Here is a 20458-nt window from a genome sequence, read left to right as displayed (position 1 = left end):
AAGAGAGAGTAATGTCAGGAGACAGAGGCTATAAAGCTGACTTTGTGCCAGCCCAGCCAATGTTTGTCCACAGTCTCAATTAAAAAAAAATGCAGATTTTCTATTAGCTATAGACTATACAGTATAGAGTAACAATTTCCTGCCTTGTGATGTTGCAGGCTAGAGAGGGATGCATTTGTTAAAATTAACATATGCTAATCAAAATATTGTCCAAAGCTTCCTTGCCAGGGATCAGTCAGAGAGGTAGTGCAAGAAAAAGACAAAATATGAAAAGCACAAAAACCCATGAGATGTGGGTATGCTGACCAGTATCCGTGATAGATTTCTATTTCAGCAGCACCTAGGGTACATTGTACAGTGTGCAAACTACTGTATAAAAACACTTGCAAAGGGATTGTGCGCTCTTTGTAAGACAATCCATAGACCAGGCAGAGAGAGGAAGGGAGAAGGAAAGATTGCCATTGCATTGTATAGCTGAGGCACTGAAGCATGTTCTCCCCAAGATCATACAGGAAATCTGTGGTAGAGTCAGGAATTGAATCCAGATCTTTTAATGAAGGCACTGGCAGACCATCCTTCTGTCTCCAATCATCTTGACAAAATCCCAGACAAAAGTCTCTTCTGGCTAGTTCCATGACCCTCAATCTCTGATTGAATTTAGCTTGTTTTGGTTTTCTGCTTGTTCTTAATACCAGGTATTGCTTTTGTCACTTTTAAAACTATGTTATGTGGTTTGTTTTTTTTCCTAGGTTGATCCCAAGGACTACACGTTTTCTGGACTTAAGGATGAAACTGTGGGTCGTTTACCTGGAAAAGTTGCAGGGCAACAATTTGTCATTCAGGACTGTGAGAACTGTAATATCTACATTTTTGACCATTCTGCTACAATTACTATTGACGATTGTACAAGCTGCCGAATCTTTCTAGGACCCGTAAAAGGCAGTGTGTTTTTCCGTGACTGCAAAGATTGTAAATGCGTAGTGGCATGCCAACAATTTCGCACCCGGGACTGCAGAAAGTTGGAAGTATTCTTGTGCTGTGCTACCCAACCCATTATTGAGTCATCCACAGGTATGAAATTTGGCTGTTTCCAGTATTACTATCCAGAGCTGGCTTTACAATTCAAAGATGCTGGACTGAGTATCTTCAATAACACATGGAGCAACATCCATGACTTTACACCAGTGTCAGGAGAAAACAATTGGAGTCTTCTACCTGAAGATGCCACAGTTCAGGATTATGTCCCCTTACCTACATCTGAGGAACTAAAAGTAATCAGAATTTCTACAGATACCATGAAGAGCATAATTCCAATAACGCGGGGTGGGAGGCAGAAGAGCAGTGAAGAATCATGTCTGGCAGTTTTCTTCGCTGGAGACTACACAACTGCAAATGCCAGAAAGTTAATTGATGAGGTAAGACACCTTTTTTCTATTTCCAGCTTCTTGACTTTCCCGTTTCATATATTTTGGAATAAATTGCAAATTCTCATAGCTTATTGAAGTGAAGATACTGAAGTTCAAACTGGCTTGCTTCTGGATGTCTACAAAAACACTTTTCAGTATCTAGTTTTGGTGTGTTGAAAAAATGTGACACTAATACCCCCACACTTGTTTTTCATGATGCATTTTCTTGCATCGATTTGGGTATTTATAATGTACCCATAACTGCCATCAGAACATGAGCTGAGAGTGTTCAATCTTATTCTGATGCCCATCGAACTTGAGGGATATATGGGAGCTCTAAAAGTTACTTTTAGAGTGACATTTTACATGCACAAGTAATTTATTTTTACATGGGTAAGAGTCCAGTTGGAAGCTTTCTTGAAAGTGTGGTTTATAATATCTTTACATAGCTTCTCCGTACAAACAAGTTTTTTTCCTTTTTAGAACTAAAACCATAAACTTGTAGATGGCTTTAAAAAAAAAAAACAACAAAAAAACTGCAGTTATGGGTTAGAGAGGGGCGTGATCCAGGTTTGGTGTCTGCTGCAGCTAAAGAAACGCTAATGGGCAGTTTGCAAGTTGGGCAGTTACCTTCAGTAGCATGTGTAGATGCTCAGCACATGTACACTTTTTTTTAATTTGAAACTACTAGAAAAATTTTTAGTTTCAGGTAGGGGAATAGAATAGAAGCTAAGATTGGATGGAATGAAAAACGAAATGAATGAAATTGGATGAATGGAATAAAAAGAACAATCAGAAGAAACTGCTTTCCCTTTGTAAACTAGGGAAGAAGAGAATAAATTGAGAAGTTTGCCTTGTGGTTTAATATTCAGAGGGGAAAACGTGTATTATACTCCCATGTACTTTATTTAGACTTCTGCTTTCAGAAAAGCCAAACATCTGTCCTCACTATATATCAGTGATATTAACAGCTGTTTTTAACATGGGTACACTTGTTTATTAACAGATGACTGGCAAAGGCTTTTTGTTGGTTCAGACTAAGGAAGTTTCAATGAAAGCAGAGGATGCTCAAAGAGTGTTCCAGCAGAGTGCATCTGACTTCATCCCTTTCCTTGAAAAAGGTAAGGCTTCTTAAAATATCACTTAAAAGTTCTCTTCTCTTCTCCCTCCCCCCACCTTCTGACATGTGAAACTCAGGCCATGTCTACATCTAAAATTTTGCAGCGCTGGTTGTTACAGCTGTATTAGTACAGCTGTATAGGGCCAGCGCTGCAGAGTGGCCACACTTACAGCAACCAGCGCTGCAAGTGGTGTTAGATGTGGCCACACTGCAGCGCTGTTGGGCGGCTTCAAGGGAGGTTCGGGGAACGCGAGAGCAAACCGCGGCGAAGCTGGTCTCCTTTCCCGGTTTGCTCTCTCGTTCCCCGAACCCCCGAACAAGCAGGTCTCCTTCCCTGCGGTTTGCTAGGTGGTTCGGGGAACGCGAAAGCAAACCCGGGAAAGGAGACCAGCTTCGCCGCGGTTTGCTCTCGCGCTCCCCGAACAAGCAGGTCTCCTTCCCTGCGTTTTGCTGGGTGGTTCGGGTAACGCGAGAGCAAACCGCGGCGAAGCTGGTCTCCTTTCCCGGTTTGCTCTCGCGTTCCCGGAACCACCCAGCAAACCTCAGGGAAGGAGACCTGCTTGCTCGGGGTTCCGGGAACGCGAGAGCAAACCGGGAAAGGAGACCAGCTTCGCCGCGGTTTGCTCTCGCGTTCCCGGAACCACCCAGCAAACCGCAGGGAAGGAGACCTGCTTGTTCGGGGAGCGCGAGAGCAAACCGCGGCGAAGCTGGTCTCCTTTCCCGGTTTGCTCTCGCGTTCCCGGAGCCACCCAGCAAACCGCGGCGAAGCTGGTCTCCTTTCCCGGTTTGCTCTCGCGTTCCCGGAGCCACCCAGCAAACCGCAGGGAAGGAGACCTGCTTGCTCGGGGTTCCGGGAACGAGAGAGCAAACCGGGAAAGGAGACCAGCTTGATTACCAGAGGCTTCCTCCTTCCACGGAGGTCAAGAAAAGCGCTGGTAGGTGTCTACATTGGATTACCAGCGCTGGATCACCAGCGCTGGATCCTCTACACCCGAGACAAAACGGGAGTACGGCCAGCGCTGCAAACAGGGAGTTGCAGCGCTGGTGATGCCCTGCAGATGTGTACACCTTCAAAGTTGCAGCGCTGTAACTCCCTCACCAGCGCTGCAACTTTCTGATGTAGACAAGCCCTCAGTTTCTAGTCCATCTTAGTGTGTTCCCTCTGGCTGTAGATAATCCTTCAAAAGAAGGGGGGAAATAGCTTGAGCCGTAGGAGCAGTACAATCTCTAGCTCACAGAAATCAATGGGAGGTCTTTCTATTTTCTTCAGTAGGCTTTGGATCAGGCCCCGAATGAAGTGGTGAATTCCTTCCTGATCCCTCCAGGCAATGCTCCAAAGGGGATCTAACCCAGTGTGGTTGCCTTCTAGTGACAGGACCACATGGGTCTAAGGCTATGGTACCTAAACATCTAACAGGCCTCGTTCTCTTAGCTTAGGAAATAAATTCATGCTTTTCGATCCAGATCTTGCATGTTCAGTCCCTGCTGCTGGCAAAGCACAAAGGTGTTGTGTTAAATCTGTAAATCAAAAAGAGAAAAGCTAGAACTTGGCATGGCAGACCAAAATAGAATCCCAGTTTGTCATTAGCCATGATTCGCTACCGTTAAAGGGTTTAAAACTGAAGAGAATGCTGTTGAAGACCACTAGCTTCAAAGTTAGTGCTTGTATTTGTAAGTGGTAAAGTAGTCCCATTGTATATATTCTTTGGAGAAATCAAATACAGCCATAGTGAGCAGTTAAGCATAGATTTTAGTCTTCATAATGCTTAGCATACAAACAGCTTTGTTTTCTGCTAACATAGAATAGCAAAAGCTAAATCGCAAATATCTGTAGGACTGGGTCCCAATCCTAATGAACTTTGAGCCATCTCGCAGCTGTCCATCAGTCAGTACTGAGACTCTTATTCATGCCATAAGACTTTCATTCATTTTTATGACCAACTGCTTTTCAAGAAATTCAACTGGAAATCTGCGTTGTTCAGTTATTTCTACAGGAGCTGTTTTTCAAATATGGAATTGCCAATATGTTTTCCTTTGTACACTTTTTCCCCCAGACAACTTTTGTATTTTCACAGCTCCATTACTAATCCTTATCCTGAAGGATGATGGTTGCAATAGGAACTCTGAGGCTTTGTGAACAAAACTCAGGGCTCTGAAAAAGATAAAGAAAATGGCAAATCTTTAATGTTCCATTTAAGATGGAAATCTTAAAAACATTATTACAGATGAAACTCTTTGTAGGTCCTGTTGTTGCTTTGGAGTTTAATGGAGATGGTGCCGTAGAAGGATGTCGAAGCATTATAAATGATGTCTTCAGTGGAACCAAGGTGAGCTATGTTTTCTCTTGAGGAAATAATTACTATGACCAGAATCTGCCTGAAAAATATTTCATGATCTAGAAACCTTATTTTTCATTTGCTAAGGTTGTGTCAGCCAGCAAGACCTGAAAACATCTGTCTTTTAATTTTTTGAAACTCGCACAGAGCTTAATTTACTCCAAAGAAAAGTACACTCGCCAGTGGGAAGTAGGAAACTTTCCCTGCCAAGTGAAGAGGGGATGCTAAATCATCAATTTCTGAAGAAATTAAGCTTTCTATTTAAAACTTGTGGCTGCAAAAATAACTTACCTAATGTACAGTAAGGCAGGGCTGTGTTCTGGGACTTACAATGTAGACCACACTGGAGCAATCTGCTCTTAATTCTTGACTGAGAAGTAGGATGAGACTGCTGTTTTTTCTCAAGTGATCAGTAGATATCTTTCAAGGTTCTACTGTATTTGTAAGACAGTCATGGTGGTGAGCTAAAGATGTACCAAGGTTTTTCCCTATAGTTAGCTTTCTCACACCACGTTACCATTTTTCGGATAGCTTCCTCTTCATTTGTTCTAATAGCGCTTTCCCTGGGATAGTATTTGTAGTTTGTCTGAGTTCTTAATACATGAACATTTCAAAGGAGATGCATCATATGATGCAGCAAGAAAATGGATAATATCGCAATAACCTTTAATCTGTTCACTTAACTTTTTTTATACTTCTTTGGGTCATACATTAAGCTAAAGGTATGTCTATACTGCAAACCTAAGTCAACCTATATTAGGTTGACTTACAACCACTGCAGTAATTACATATGCATGTTCACACTACCCTCCGTGGGTCAGTGTTGTGCATCCTCACGAGGAGTGCTTCCACTGAGCTAAGATGGGCAGTGTGGGGAGCTGAGAGCCTGATCTCTCAGCTGCTGCCCCACAGGTTCCTGGTGGGTGTCCCCAACCCCTATTCCCCACCAGGAAGCAGGGGAAGACACCTGGGGCTTCCTGTCCTTGGGGAGTGGGGTTCAGCTGCCCTGACTTCTTGGGCGGGGGGGGGGGGTTGCCTGGCTCCCAGCCTGGGGGCAGGAGCAGCAAGGGGGAAGCTGCTGGGGCTGCTTGCCCCAGCTAGGAGCAGGATCCAGCTGCTCAGCTCTCCAAGGAGTTGGGGACAGCTAAGCTCTAGCTGGCCCGATTTCTTGTCAGTTTCATGGCTCCTGCCCTGAAATTGACAAGACAGCCAAAATTGGATGTAAGGGATGTAATGTTTACACAGGCACTGTGATGCCTCTTGTGGAGGTGGAGTAGTTATATTGGTGTAGGGCACTTGCATGGACAGGAGGAAATTTGTAGTGTAGACAAAGACGCAGTTAGGTTGACATAAGGTTGCTTCTGTCGACCTAACTGTGTAGTGTACACCAGCCCTGAGGTGCCCCAAACTACTACTTAGCTTCCCTCAAAAGAACAACTCCTTGATTTATTCAGTTTGCCTAGTCTTTTGTTAGCGGCCTTTAAGTTGTTTTATCGTGAGAAGAGACCAACTTTTCAAGACGGTTTTTCTTTATCCATTGTCATGAGCAATGTGTTCTCTAATTTTTTTTTCCGTCAGTGTGTGGAATTAATTTTATGTGCACCAATATCAAGGTAATGTGTGGATGTGCGCCACCAGTAGAAATAAACCTGCATATAATTTTTTTTCAAAAGTTACCATAGGGATAATTACTCCAGCCAGGACAGGTTGGGCATTTTAGAACTCACTATTCAAAGAATTAAATTTAAGCATAAAAAGAAATAAAATTATGAAATGCACTGACTAGTCAAAACACGAAAATAACACTTTGGAAGAATAAAATTACAGAGAATGTGTGCATTGCAGAAAGTACCAAGAAGTAACACAAGTATGTGTTGGGACGGGTGTGTGTGTGTGTGGGGCTGTCTCTTTAAGCACAGTGGCACTCACCAGAAGGCTCGCTCGGACCTCAACAGCTCCATCCTGCTCGTGAGGTCTGTCCCCCACCATCCTCACTCTGCAGAGATGGGATACATGGGTGGGGATGGGAAGGGGGATACCCTGACACCAGCGCCCCCCTCCACTCTGCACAGCAAGCAGGAGGGTCCTGGGAACAGCTGGCCAGAGGCTCCAAGGCAGAGGGCAGGAGCAATGCGGCTGCAATGCAGTAGCAGGAGGGGCACGTGAGCACTACCAAATGTGCATGGCACTTCATTGATTCTTGGGTGGCTGCACGACTTAGAGGGAACATAGGTCATGAGATCAACTATAGCATAGCTAGGCCTAAAACCAAACCAACATAGGTCAATGAGACTAGAGAAATCCAGATAGTTCTGATGTAGCCTTGCTACAACTTTATTGACTTTACCCAAAGAGGAAGATGCCTCATGAATTTCTTAGCATACAGTTGCTTGAGCAGTGGTCTAAAAATTGCTTCTTTGAGATGCTGGCATGCTTTTCTCAGGAAATGAGTAAGTTGGTTGGCTATTTCCAGTTCCTTATTCTAGGTTAACGGTTCCTTATTCAAAGGCTGAAGTTGTTTCAGTTACCATTATCAAATTGTTTTTTATACTTTCCGTATCATTTTTAGAAGTAGACAGTGGCATGTCATGATGTTGGGTGTGGCCATGGACAGAGTATTAAAGTCCCCTTCCCCAACACTGTGTATTGTTCAAATTCTAATTACATAGCTAATGTAACATGTACAGATGAGACAACCTCTGGACTACCCTCAAGCAGCATGTCTGTGCCATCATTTCCAGTCCTAAATTGGAAATGACACCCTGCTTTCTCACTTAAAGCTGATTTCTACACACAGCAGTCTTCCCTGGCAGACTTCATGCCCTCATCCATGTGCAAATGCTGCTTGTTTTGAATAAGTAACTGGAACATTGGGTTATCTGAGAGATATTTTTGTTTGCACACAGTCCAAAGACCATTTACATAATAAAACAAGCATTTGCGTAATGAAAGATTTTTTCCATAATTTAACTTTTAAAATGCTTATTATGAAATATATTTCATGTCACTTTTAGTAGGAAACATAACTTTTTAATTATGGAAATAACCAACTTCAGACTTGTTTTTGCAAGGAGATATTATCCACTTCAGAAATGGTTCTAGCACCACTCTGCTGGACTTCACCAACCAGCTGGGGCATGGATCAGTTTACATCTTTTGCTCAGGGGTATGCAGAATGTGCCACTGACTGAAACTCTATCGGGGAAAACTCACCATCTCCATACTCCAATCTAATACCATGGAGAGCATGCTTGGATTCTAAACAGGCTATTTTATCTGCTAGATTTGAAGAGTGCTGTTAGAAATGCTTAATTTGGTCACTGGGTGTAAACAACTGTGATTAACTAGATTCTTCACCTGAAACAACTCTGGTCACCACTCTGGATGTCAATGGGGAGAAAAAGCAATTCACTAGTTGCACAGCCACAGTTCACACTTACAAAAACTGGTAAGTGGTCTGACTTTAGACTGAAATTTCTGCCATAGTTGCATTATTAATTTCTTCCAGTGTGAACTGTTAAGGTATTGGACTTCACTCAGTTCAGTTACTGGCTCTACCATAGGCTTCCTTTGTGGTGATGGACAGACACTTAATCTCTCTATCGAAGATTGCCATTTTACAGATGGGGGTGTTATACTGCTCCACAGTCCTTTGTCTTGATACAAAGCTTTTGCAGTCTGTCTGAAAGCCATGATGTCCTGTGAGGACACGTGTGTGTGGGAAAACTGTCTTAAATAGCCATTGTATTCATGGCCAAAAATGGATCATGATATCCAACCAAAGCATTAATAGATCTATTAGATATTAATCCTTATTGGGTGTCGGAGGGCTCCGCATTTCACTGGGCTCTGAAAATGGATCATCAAAACAGGCCTTTTGCTCTGACAGGAGAGGTGTTTATCCTGATATCAAAATGAAGGAGAGTAGTGGTTGGCCCAATACAAGGACACAAACCCTTCTCTCCTATCTCATTTCAAAGCTAAGATCAGGAGCTGGAGTGCAGCTTGGTGTTAGCTGGGACAGTGTTATGTTTTGGTATGGTGATCCTGAGATGTTGAGCTTACATGATCACCAAGAACTATCGCTCTAACTTTGATACCTTGGATGACTCCGCTAACTGAAGTACTCAGTCACTGGACATTGTCATTTAGATGCATCTTAACTTCCCCCTGGGATGTATAAAATAGACTCTCTAAAATTCAGCTTTGGGTTGGAAGACAAACTTGCTTTTTAAGGCTAGATATAAACTGCCAAACCATATCCCTGATAACTTACATTGCATTGTTTTAGATGTATCTTGGCTGCCTGATGGATGCAGGCAGGCCTAGTTAATTTACTAAAATCAATATTTTTTCAACTATTTTCAAGGACACTTACTTTGCACAATAGGAGTTTTTTTTTTAATTTTAAATATTAAACAATTTGGATGTTGGCAAAAAGTGGAAGCCACTTTTGCTGAGAGAGTACTTCTGAAATTTTGAAAATATACCTGAGGAGGTATATGTGGGAGAAGGAGAGAAACGCCTTTTTCAGTTTTTTGTGTGGCTTGTAAGGGAAGGGAAAGTGGTGGAGTACTTGCTCTGCTTCCTTAAGTGAGTTTGATAGTACCTAACAGCTTTTCTTCCCTCTACAGGATGATGGTTGAAGTGACTTTTTAAACAGTCTAGTCTAAAATTAACTGTTTGAGGATTGACTGCTTAAACAGGAGCTATTTTCTATAAGGGAAAGCTAGTTTTGCTTGACAAATGGAAGTCTCCAATTTCTTTACTCCATATACTGAGTCCTGAAACTATTTATTTTGATTTCCTTTAAAAAATGAATTGCCTTTGTTATATGAATAAAACTTTAGAAATACAAACATTTCTGTAATGTAAGGCAGAGATGACTTGCATTTGTATATATCAGTGACAAGTAATTACTTCTTCGTTTAAAATATACAGGTTTTTGTATCGGTGAACAAAGCATCGGCCTCTCAAGATGTAGACAGCTTCTACAACTTTGCTGACATGCAGATGGCAATGTGAAATGTGACTTGAAGATGTTCTTCTGCATCGCCTGTCTCACCACTTGGATATAGCTTTGGTTTGACTGTGTGTAATGCTGCATTAGCAACAAAAGGTGGTTTTGGTTTTTTGTTTTTTTTTTCTGATTGACCTTTGTATTGCATACGTTTTTATAAAAGGAACTGGTTAAATTTAATACTGCATCATGTGAATTAACAAACAATGTAGCTTCACGTGTACATGTGATAGTACCACTTAAACAACACAATTTCTAGTAATTTATGATTATAGTGAAATTAATTATATATTCTGATGTGAACATTCCTCATCTTTTTTAATTTGTAGGATTTTTAGAAAGTAGATACCATGCAGCCCACGTTTTATGTATTTCTAAAAATAACGTAATTTCTTAACTTCTCTAACGTACCATTGACACATACCAGCAGCAGTGCATTTCAGTTAACTTGTAGAATTCACGGTACTTTCCCATATGCAAAATTATCTTAATCAGGAAAAATGTCATTCCTAACTGATCTAAAGTTTCTTACATTGTTTTCTCTTTTAAATAGCATGCTTTCACAGTTGACTTTACTATGCTTCAGTCTTTGTATTCATAAAAATATTAATTGCACCAAGTGTTCTATACCAGATAGTCTTAAATGTTAATGTACTATACTAACATTAATTTTAATTACATTAAAAATAGTGTAAGAGCCTGGGAGCTATGCTGCAGATGCTTTATGCCCTCTTCCCCACCCTCCCAGGCTGCTATTTAGGAGGGTCTCCAGTGGTATATGGCTCCTGCCTTGTCCCTCTTTTGGGCTAGTGTAGAAGATAAGTCTGAGGCTTCCTTACAACCCAGCTGCCATAATGGGTCTCTGGCAACTGCCATTGTTTAGACCACACCACAGCCTAGAATCAGGGGGAGTTTTTTAAAGCGGTGTTTGGATGCATGCACCTCTTAGTGTGCTCCTCCATCATGATGAAGGATATGGACACACAGTCTCTGGTGGCTGCAGATAATTGACTGTAAAACTAACATTAGTCTGTTACTTCTAGAAACAGACCAAGAAAGCATTAATTTTGAGACTAAAGGAATGTAACTTTAACTATAGCTGTCCGACTTCTCGGTTTTTTTTTAAAAATAGATGAGCTATATAGTATTCCTGGTGGCATTTACTGGATACATCATTTCAACATAAGAATGTTCGCTACAATGTAACGAATTTTAATGCATACACATGAGAATATTGGATCCTCAACATGCAGATTGAGCTTCTGCAAGGTTTTACAAGAGTTCAGATTAAGATTCCATAGGCCCTCTGTTCAGATAATGAAGCTAAATTTCTGCTATGTCACAAATTTACTGGACTTACCAACTGACTGCTCTCATATCATATGAGGTGCAAACCCACAGCTCTTCAGATTAGATGTGACTTGCTGGGGTAAACATAAACTTCCCAGTACCATTTAATGTAAAATGCTATGTTGTGATTTCCCTTTAAAAAAAAACAACTCATTGACTTCATATAGTCTGGTAATTTATCCTCCAGCCACCTTGCAAATAGAGCAGTAAATGACTATATTGATAGTTGGTCAGTGCTGTGGCATCAGAATGCCAAAGGAGGCTGGTTGAAATACTTTGAGATTGGTGAAGGAAAGAAAGAGGTATGTCTGTCTGCATTACTCCCAGCCTTTGCAAGGTCCATAATGTAAATAAGAGTATATGTAGGTTCTGAAGTCTGCCATTTTGCTGTCACTAGATAAATGCATGCTCTTAACTCCACTTCTTTTTTTATAGAAGGAAGGTGCACAAATTGAAAGGAAACTTGCTCCTTCTCTAGAGATAATTTTATCTTATGAGCTGACTAATTTGCAAACTAGTACTAGTTGGTAGTAGAAATTAGTACATTTTTCTATTTGGAAGTGGTCATTCAAATTTTCATTCCAGTATACTGCATCTGCCTTGCTGAAATTTGGGTGGAGGGTAAACATTATTTCAGGAAATGGAGTGGAAATAATACTGAACAGGCAACAGATCTGTTTCTGTCCTGACACTGTTATAGAATCCTGCATGTTATATATTTCAAACCTGACTTCATTACATGAAGACGTCTAAATATAATTGGGCATCCTATTCTTAAACCCTTTTGTCATCAGTAAATTAAGCCATGTTCTATATGTAAATGAGGATTTAGTCATCTCCCCCCCACCTGTAACAATTTCTGCTTATTAATAAGGCTGAAGTTCTGTTTTTAATTGTCACTACAGCAATGAGTAACTATTTCTGCATTAACTTTCATATGACAAACAGATTTAGGTTTGAAATATTGGGAAAATTTCCCCCAACTAAAAGAAAATGCTGTTTTTACAAGTGGTGGGTCACTAAACTGCCAAATGCAATTAAAGGGTTTTTCTTTTTATAGCACTCTTGTTTCTTTTGTAATTTAAATACCTAATGGAATTATAACAGCATATTTCTGAATCTTTGGACTTTATTTAAGAAACCTTACTGCTAACAAATATTAGGAACACTTCTATTCCGAATGAAGTAAGCTTCCCTCAGTTATATGTATAGTGTAACAGTATGTGCTTCATTGCAGCTTTTTGTATATTGGTAGTTTTTGTATGTAATTTTGTCTAGTAGTTGTGAAATGTGACTTAAAATAAAAATTGTTCAAAATAAACAGTTCATTTCATAAGAATTTAAAATACTCTATGCTGTAGTAGCTAAAACTGTATTTTAAAAATAACTGATATAGTAGTTAAAGGGAGGAATTTTAAACTGTCAAATTTACTACTTAATGGAAAAAGCACTGAGCTGTGTTTTTGTAGTCATCAGCTTATCTTTTAAGATGAGGTTTTTTTTTTTTTGTTTTATCCAGCCATTTATGTAGTAAATATAGAAATTTGTTTCTACTGAGGAACAGTAGGTAGGCTGGGGAAAGAACATGAGAGTGGCTATACTGGGTCAGACCATTAATCCATTTAGCCCAGTATTCTGTCTTCCAACAGTGGCCAATGCCAAGTGCTTCAGAGGGAATGAACAGAACAAGCAATTATCAAGTGATCCATCACCTGTCGCCCATTTCCAGCTTCTGGGAAACAGAGGCTAGGAGACACTTCAGAGCATGGTTTTGCATCCCTGTCTATCCTGGCTAATAGCTATCGATGGACTTATCTTCCATGAGTGTATAGAGTAAGGGGTGTGTTTTTGTTTTGTTTAGTCTTGGCCCTCACAACATCTGGCAAAGAGTTCAACAGGTTGACTAAGTTGTGTGAAGAAATACTTCATTTTGTTTGTTTTTAAACCTGCAGCCTATTCATTTTACTTGGTGACGCCTAGTTCTTGTGTTATGAGAAGGAGTAAATAACATTTCCTTGTTTACTTTTTCTACACCAGTCATGATTTTATAGACCTCTATTATATCCCCCTTAGTTGTCTCTTTTCCAAGATTAGAAGTCCCAATCTTATTAGTCTCTCCTCCATAGGGAAACTGTCCCATACTCCTAATCATTCCCCCCACACCCTTTTTCTGTGCCTTTTCTAGTTCCTTTTTTGAGATGGTGATCAGATCTGCATTGCAGTATTCAAGATGTGGGTGTACCCTGAGTTTGTATAGAGGCAATATATTTTCTGTCATCTTATCTATCCCTTTCCTAATGATTCCTACTATTCTGTTAGCTTTTTTGACTACGGCTGCACGTTGACTATATGTTTTCAGAGAACTATCCACAATGACTTGAAGATCTATTTCTTGAATGGTAACAGCTAATTTAGACACCACCATTTTATATATATATAGTTGGGATTACATTTTCCAGTGTGCGTCAGTGAATTTCATCTGCCATTTTGTTGCCCAGCCATCCAGTTTTGTGAGATCCCTTTGTAATTCAGTTGTCACAGACTGCAATCTTGAGTAGTCGTGTATCATCTGCCAATTTTGCCAGCTCATCATTTACCCCTTTTTCCAGATCATTTATGAATAGGTTGAACAGTAATGGTCCCAGTACATACCCCTGAGGGACACGAGTGTGATACTAGCAATGGGATAAATATCTTAAATTGATAAGAGAAGGCAGAGATACAATCATCTCCTTTACAAAAATGGAGAAATCTACCCATGTGTGGGCTAAAACTGTAGAAGTGATGCAGAAGGAACATAGCTTTAGAAATTCAGGTACTAAGCTTTCTGCAAGGCTATCTATATCAGTAATATTTAACTGAGCTAGCTTTTTTACATGTGATTTCTCTTATTGCTAAAGCTGATGGGAGTGTATTTTGGAAGGATTATTGAACTGATCATGTAATATAATTTCTCCCTTCTCAAAGCATTGCAAAACTTTCCCAGAAATGTTCTGCCTCTCAATCTAATGGAATAGTCATTCAACTACTTTCAGAAACATTATGGCATGACTAATGTGCAAATAGGAGCCATTTACAGTTTCCTATTCAATTAAACCAAGTCCGGCTGCTGGAGTTACATGTGTAGGCCCTGCACAATCAAGCTTATACCTACTTTACAAAAAAAAAACCCTGCAAAAACACAATGCATTTATTAAATTCATCTTCTGCCATGTGTAAGAAGCAAATTATTTTCCTGGTGTAAGTATTTTATTAATCTGAGTTAATAACTGTAGTAGTACAAACTGAGACCTAGTTCTTCTAGTAAACAAAGGTGGTGCTTGTTTAATACATGAGACTTAAAGGCTAGTAGTAGCTCTTGAAAAGCAGCATCCAGACTCTCCTTATGTGTAAACGTGTGTAGAGAGATTTGTAGAAGATTGCAATTTCAACATGCTCCCTCGTAAGGGACAGTATTATGAATGCAAATTTAGAGATGTAGAACACTACATGGCTATGTGCAGTAGCTCACTAGAGATGCTCTCCAGTTTGAGAAAGGAATAAAACATTCACTGGCTTGTTGTTTAATGAACCCCAAGATTGTTACATGGTGGCAGAAGTGCTGAATGAGAGAGAAACTGCAGTCCTTTTGCACTCCAGTGTTTGCAAACAAAAGCAGACACAAAGGGAGGCACCTGAGGAGGAGGAGATGGAGCACTAGGCACTGAAGCTTTTACATGCATTTGGCAAGCAATGTATAGCTTGATGAGCTTAAGAAGGGAGGAAAAGCCAAAAATAGATGTGTTGCAACATCCATCCCTCCTGTCTACAATTGTCAGACAATGTTGCAGAGAACTGGAAAAATTTCAGACAAATTTGAATTGTGTTTAGTAGCCCTAGAGCCAAAGGAGAAAAATGATCAAGTGAAATCTTTTTTTTTTTCCATGTTGGGGGGGAGGAAGCACTGGATATTTATAACACCTTTTGAGTTTGAAAAAGGTGCAAGCATGAAGTTAAGTAAAAGACTGACTAAATTTGAAGAACATTGCAGGCCAAAAAGGAATAAAACATGACATTTTTACATGCTTGGGGGGGGGAAAAAAGACACCATAAAGCAGTAAGTCACAGAATTAAGGAAGCTCAGTAAAACCTGTGACTTTGGTGAGCTGACAAGAGTCTCTGGTCAGAGTCAGAATCATTTTAGGTGTTAAAGATGATGTGTAGAGAGAGACTGCTCTATGAACACTTCACTTTAGGAAAAAGTCCTCCAAAGATGTAGGGCAGCAGAAACTGTGAAAGCCCAAGCCAAAGAACTGAATTCACCAGAAGGGGTGATCCACGTACTAAGTACAAAAGAATATAGCCAGAATAGGTCAAATCAAAGAGTGGAACCACTTGCTATGAAAACCACTCTAGGGGGAAAGATTGGGCACAGATGTGGAAGGTGTGGATCATAGCATGGCCCCAAGCTGTGTTGCCTTTGGGAAACTCAGTCAAAAATGTGAGGAAAATAATCATTGCTGCAAAATGCTGCAGATTCCAAATGCAGGAAAGTTAAGTGTATTCAATTAAAAACCATCTGCTTGAGTTTTTCCTAGATGTACTGGGATTTACCCTGATGAGAAGGACTGGATACTGCCTGTGACAGTGAATGGCATTCCACTGAAACTGGACACAGTGCTCAGGTTAGTGTTCTGTCTGAACAAGATTTAGAAACTATAAATAAGACTGAAACCGGGAGCAACAAAAATAAAAGTAACTGGTTATTTTGGAACAAATAAAGCAGTGAAGGGGTGGTGCATTGCGAGCATCAACCATAAAAACACCATGTACAAGCAGGCTCCTTTTCATTGTAGTGTCAAAAGGAGGTGACACCAATTTTAGGCCTGGCTGCCTGAGAAACTCAATCTGGGTGCTCTCATTACAAGATCATATTGAACTTGGCTATGAGGCACTCTTTTGGGAATACCATGACATGTTTCATGGGTTGGGTTGCTCACAGGATGAACATACAATCTGGATGAAAATGCAGGTCCTTCTAGTTATTCAACCATGTAGAAAGGTGCCATTGGTACTCCGTGCGAAACTGAAGGCTGAGCTTGCAAGGATGGAAGGAATGCAAGTAGCACAAAAAATTGAGGGCCAACAGAATGGATGAGCTCCCTAGTTGTTATGGAGAAAAGTAATAACCAGCTACGCACATGTTTAGATCCCAGAGACCTCAACAAGTCTATAAAAAGAACATTTCAAACTGCCAACCAGAGAAGAGATTATGGCTCAATTTGCAAATACTCAATATTCTTCTTCAAGTGATTGCTCATATTGATTCCAATTAGGATGTGCATGGGCCATGTGCACAGTCGTCGGAAAGTTTTCCCTGAGTAGCTCCCATTGGATTGGATGTGGAGCCCCCTGGAGTGGCGTCTTCATGGTGCTGAATATATGCCCCTTCCGACCTAGCCCTCCTCAGTTCCTACTTACTGCCAGTGGTGGCTCTGCCAAAGTGCCCCCAGTGCTGGGCGGGTGGCGTGGTCCCAGTGCCAGGAGGATGGGGTGGCATGGCACACCAGGGGCACACTGCCGCCCCCAGCCTGCATTCCCAAGCCTCTGGCACAAAAGGAATTGTAGGCAGGATGGAACCTGGTGGGGGGGGGGGGGGGCAAGCGTGGGCAGAGCCTTCCTGTGCCTACACTACCTGCTGCTTATGCTGAACGGCATCCTCATACTTCACTACTTATAATACAAGTAATATTTTAGTAGCCCTTGCTAATAAACAGGGACAAAGTTATTCTTTGAGATGTTTAAGACTATTAGCTCTGAATATTTAGGTATGTGTTTTGCTTGTCTTAAATGTTTCCATGTCTGTAAGTACTTAGGTTTCATTAATGTAGCTTTCTTTTTCATGCATGCATCTTCACTGTAATGGTGGTCACAACCTTATGTCTTTAAACTGGTGAAGGTCCACCTTTTCGTATGGGTTTTTGAAGGGATTTTGTAAAGCTTGCAGGTGATATTGGTGTGAATTTTTTAAGAAACACCAGAATGCCACAGATGCGTATTTCATAAAGTGTGCATGTCTCAGATGCATATTTTAAAACCTTTCTCTTTATCACTAAACTCCTGTGCTGTTCTTGCTCCTCCTAATTATTGAGCAGGCTTTCCAAATCTACAAGAATTACTGTGAAATTTAGGAGGTCAGCAGCAACAAGAAGCCCAGTGCACACTTTAAATTACATATTTTGTTTGTGTCCAATATGACTAAACGTTCATCTTGAGGGATTAACAAAAACATTAACAAAAAAAGTGCTAATCAGAGCTCCGGGATACAATGCAAAGTCTATGAGCATAAGGTCTGATAGTCCACCAAAGGTAGTTAATTCCAGAGTGGGGACTTGCTGTGTGCTGGCCGAAGAGTTTTTTATCCTTAACAAATTGTAAAAAGTATCTTATCTGATTTCTACTACCATAATGATGTAGAAGTCAAGAGAATCTGATAAAAGACTGAGAGAGATTTAACTTTTCAGAAGGAGTGTCAAATTTGATGCAAAGCACTATACACAAGTGCCATTGAAATAAGTGGGAATTCTGTGCAAGGGGTGTTTAAGACTGGGCTTGAGGTCTGTATTTCATAGAAATATAGGGCTGAAAGGGACCTCAAGAGGTCATCTAGTCCATTCCCCAGCACTGTGGCAGGAATAAGTATACTTAGACATCCCTGGCAGGTGTTTGTCTAACCTGTTCTACAGTGATGGGGAGTTCACAGCCTCCCTAAGTAACCTGTGTCAGTGCATAATGATCCTTAAAGATTTTTCCTAATATCTAACATAAATCTCCCTTGCCACAAACTAAGACAATTACTTCTTGTCCTTGGTGTCCTCTTCTCCCTTGGTGGATGTGGAGAACAATTGATCACCATCTTCTTTATAACATATTTTATGTATTTGAAGGCTGTTACCGGGTCCCTCCTCAGTTGTCTTTTTGCAAGTTTTTTTAACCTTTCCTCATAGGTCAGGTTTTCTAAAATTATTTTTGTTGCTCATCTCTAATTTGTCCACATCTTTAAGTGTGGTGCCCAAAACTGGACACGTTAGTCCAGCTGAGGCTTCACCAGTGCCACATAGAGCAGAACAGTTACCTCTCGTGTCTTACATATGACACTTCTGTTAATATACCTCAGAATGGCACTTCCCTTTTTTGCAACAGCATCATATGGTTGACTTGTATTCCATTTGTGATCCACTATAACCCCCAGATTATTTTCTGCAGTACTACTGCCCAGTCAGTTATTCCCTATTTTCAGTTGTGCATTGGATTTTCCCTAAGTGTAGTACTTTGTACTTGTCTTTATTGCATATTGCTGATTTCAGACCAATCCTCCAATTTATTAAGATCCCTTTGAATTCTAATCCTGTCCTCCAAAGTGCTTGCAATCCTCCCAGCTTGATATCAGCAAATTTTATAAGAATACTCTCCTCTGCATTGTCCAAGTTATTAATGAAAATACTGAATTGTGCCAAACTCTGGAGGTATCCCTGCAGTACCTTACTTGATGTGTCCTCCCAGTATGACAGCAAAGCATGCACTAGTACTTATTGATTTTTTTATTTTGAACTAGTTGTGCCCTCACCTTATAGTCATTGCATCTAGACCATATCTCTCTGGGTTACCTATGACGTCATGTCGGACTGTGTCAAAAGCCTTACTAAAGGCTCTACACATTACTCCCAGGTCAAGGCTTCTCTCCTCCCACCAGATAAAATATTTGAAAGTCCCTGTTTTATTTAGTCAGCACATGCACTTGCTACCAGAGCATTACTGGTGCACTCTTGGGCCTGCTCAAAAGGCCATTATAAATATAGAGGGGATAGAAAAGAGAACATTTTAAAGGAACTTAACAGAAACTGGGAAACTTATTTCAGTAGTTCCTCTCTGAGAAGAGTTACGCTGTTTCATTAACATGGGAGTACTCTTTTTAGCATGTCTGGACATATTGATCCTGTTCAGAACTGAGTCCCCCCACCCAACATCACTTCTGAGAGACTTCATGCACTGTATCAGAGGGGTAGCCGTGTTAGTCTGGATCTGTAAAAGCAGCAGAGTCCTGTGGCACCTTATAGACTAACAGACATTTTGTAGCATGAGCTTTCGTGGGTGAATACCCACTTCGTCGGATGCATGCACTGTGAGTTTTTTGAAGCACACTTCTGACTAAACTGAGAGGCTGCCCTAAATACCTGTGGGCACCTTTTGGAGAGCTGTACCAAAGGCACTAACGGTATTGGAGTCAAGCTTAGAGATAGAAGATCATTTTGAAGTTTGAGGTTCTTCTTTGAGTGGTGTCCCTGTGGGTGCTCCACTCTAGGTGTTGATGTGTCCCTACGCCAGAGATCAAAGATTTTTCGCAGCAATACTCAGTCGCGCGCACAGGGGTCGTCCCGTGCAGCCGTTGGTGCCTCCTGTAGGGTGCACTCTGACGGCCACACGTCCTGCATCCGCTGTCTGGGAGAAACTTGTATCTCCCAAAAATGTATATGTTGCACCAACTTGACAACATGAGCAAGACATGATAGGGATCTCCGCCTGAAAATGATTCTGCTGGAGAAATTCCTCCAACCTCTGCAAGAGCCATCCTCCGGGGAGTCTCATAAAACGAGATCCCTGAGCTCTGATAAGGCTCCAACTTCCAAAACTGTCAGGAAGCGAGCCTCAACCTCTCCAGCAAGGGTGTCTCAGAAAAAGAGAGCTTCCCCAGTGAGGTCTTTACCCTCAGTGCTTCACTCATCCAGAGTGGGCACTTATGAGGCACTGGGCTCTTCCGGCACTGTCCCTCAGCGGACCTCTGCCGAGCCCCAATGCGCAGCACCAGAATTGAGACGTCAAGTCTCCTCCACGGCACTGACTACCCTGGTGCCAAGCACCGTGATCAATGCTGCCACCCCCAGCACTGACCCAAGACTTGATGCTGGCTAACAAGTCAAATCCAGTACCAGTCAGTGCTCCAACAGTCAACCGCAACCATACGGCGGGACCAGCGCCACTCCTGCATCCTGCTGACTTAGTGCTTTCTTTGGCACTGCAGTCACCGCTGCTCGGCACCAAATGCTCCCCGAGCTACATGGCACGGTATCCTCCTTCATGTCCTGCACCAATCTCCATGCATAGTGGAGAGGAAGGAGATGTGCAGAACAACTGCTTTTCCTCACAACGTTCCTCCGCATCACAGATGAGACCTACATGGAACGCTATG

At 41.3% G+C, this 20458-nt stretch overlaps 1 protein-coding gene and 1 long non-coding RNA gene across 2 annotated transcripts in view; one reads left to right on the top strand and one right to left on the bottom strand.

The window, feature by feature from the left end:
* RP2 (RP2 activator of ARL3 GTPase) overlaps positions 1 to 10062 on the top strand; it is a 33166-nt gene extending 23104 nt beyond the window's left edge. Inside the window, exons 2-5 of the mRNA XM_050919557.1 lie at positions 750 to 1415; positions 2413 to 2527; positions 4768 to 4853; positions 9804 to 10062. Coding sequence (XP_050775514.1) covers positions 750 to 1415; positions 2413 to 2527; positions 4768 to 4853; positions 9804 to 9887 — 951 coding nt within the window. The 3' untranslated portion in view covers positions 9888 to 10062. The remainder of the gene's footprint in view (positions 1 to 749; positions 1416 to 2412; positions 2528 to 4767; positions 4854 to 9803) is intronic.
* LOC127032447 (uncharacterized) overlaps positions 1 to 20458 on the bottom strand; it is a 61568-nt gene that overhangs the window by 29287 nt on the left and 11823 nt on the right. The gene's annotated exons all lie outside the window — the stretch shown is intronic.

Source organism: Gopherus flavomarginatus, chromosome 1, assembly GCF_025201925.1.
Source record: "Gopherus flavomarginatus isolate rGopFla2 chromosome 1, rGopFla2.mat.asm, whole genome shotgun sequence".
Classification (NCBI taxonomy): domain Eukaryota; kingdom Metazoa; phylum Chordata; order Testudines; family Testudinidae; genus Gopherus; species Gopherus flavomarginatus.
This window is presented reverse-complemented; position numbering and strand designations above follow the sequence as displayed.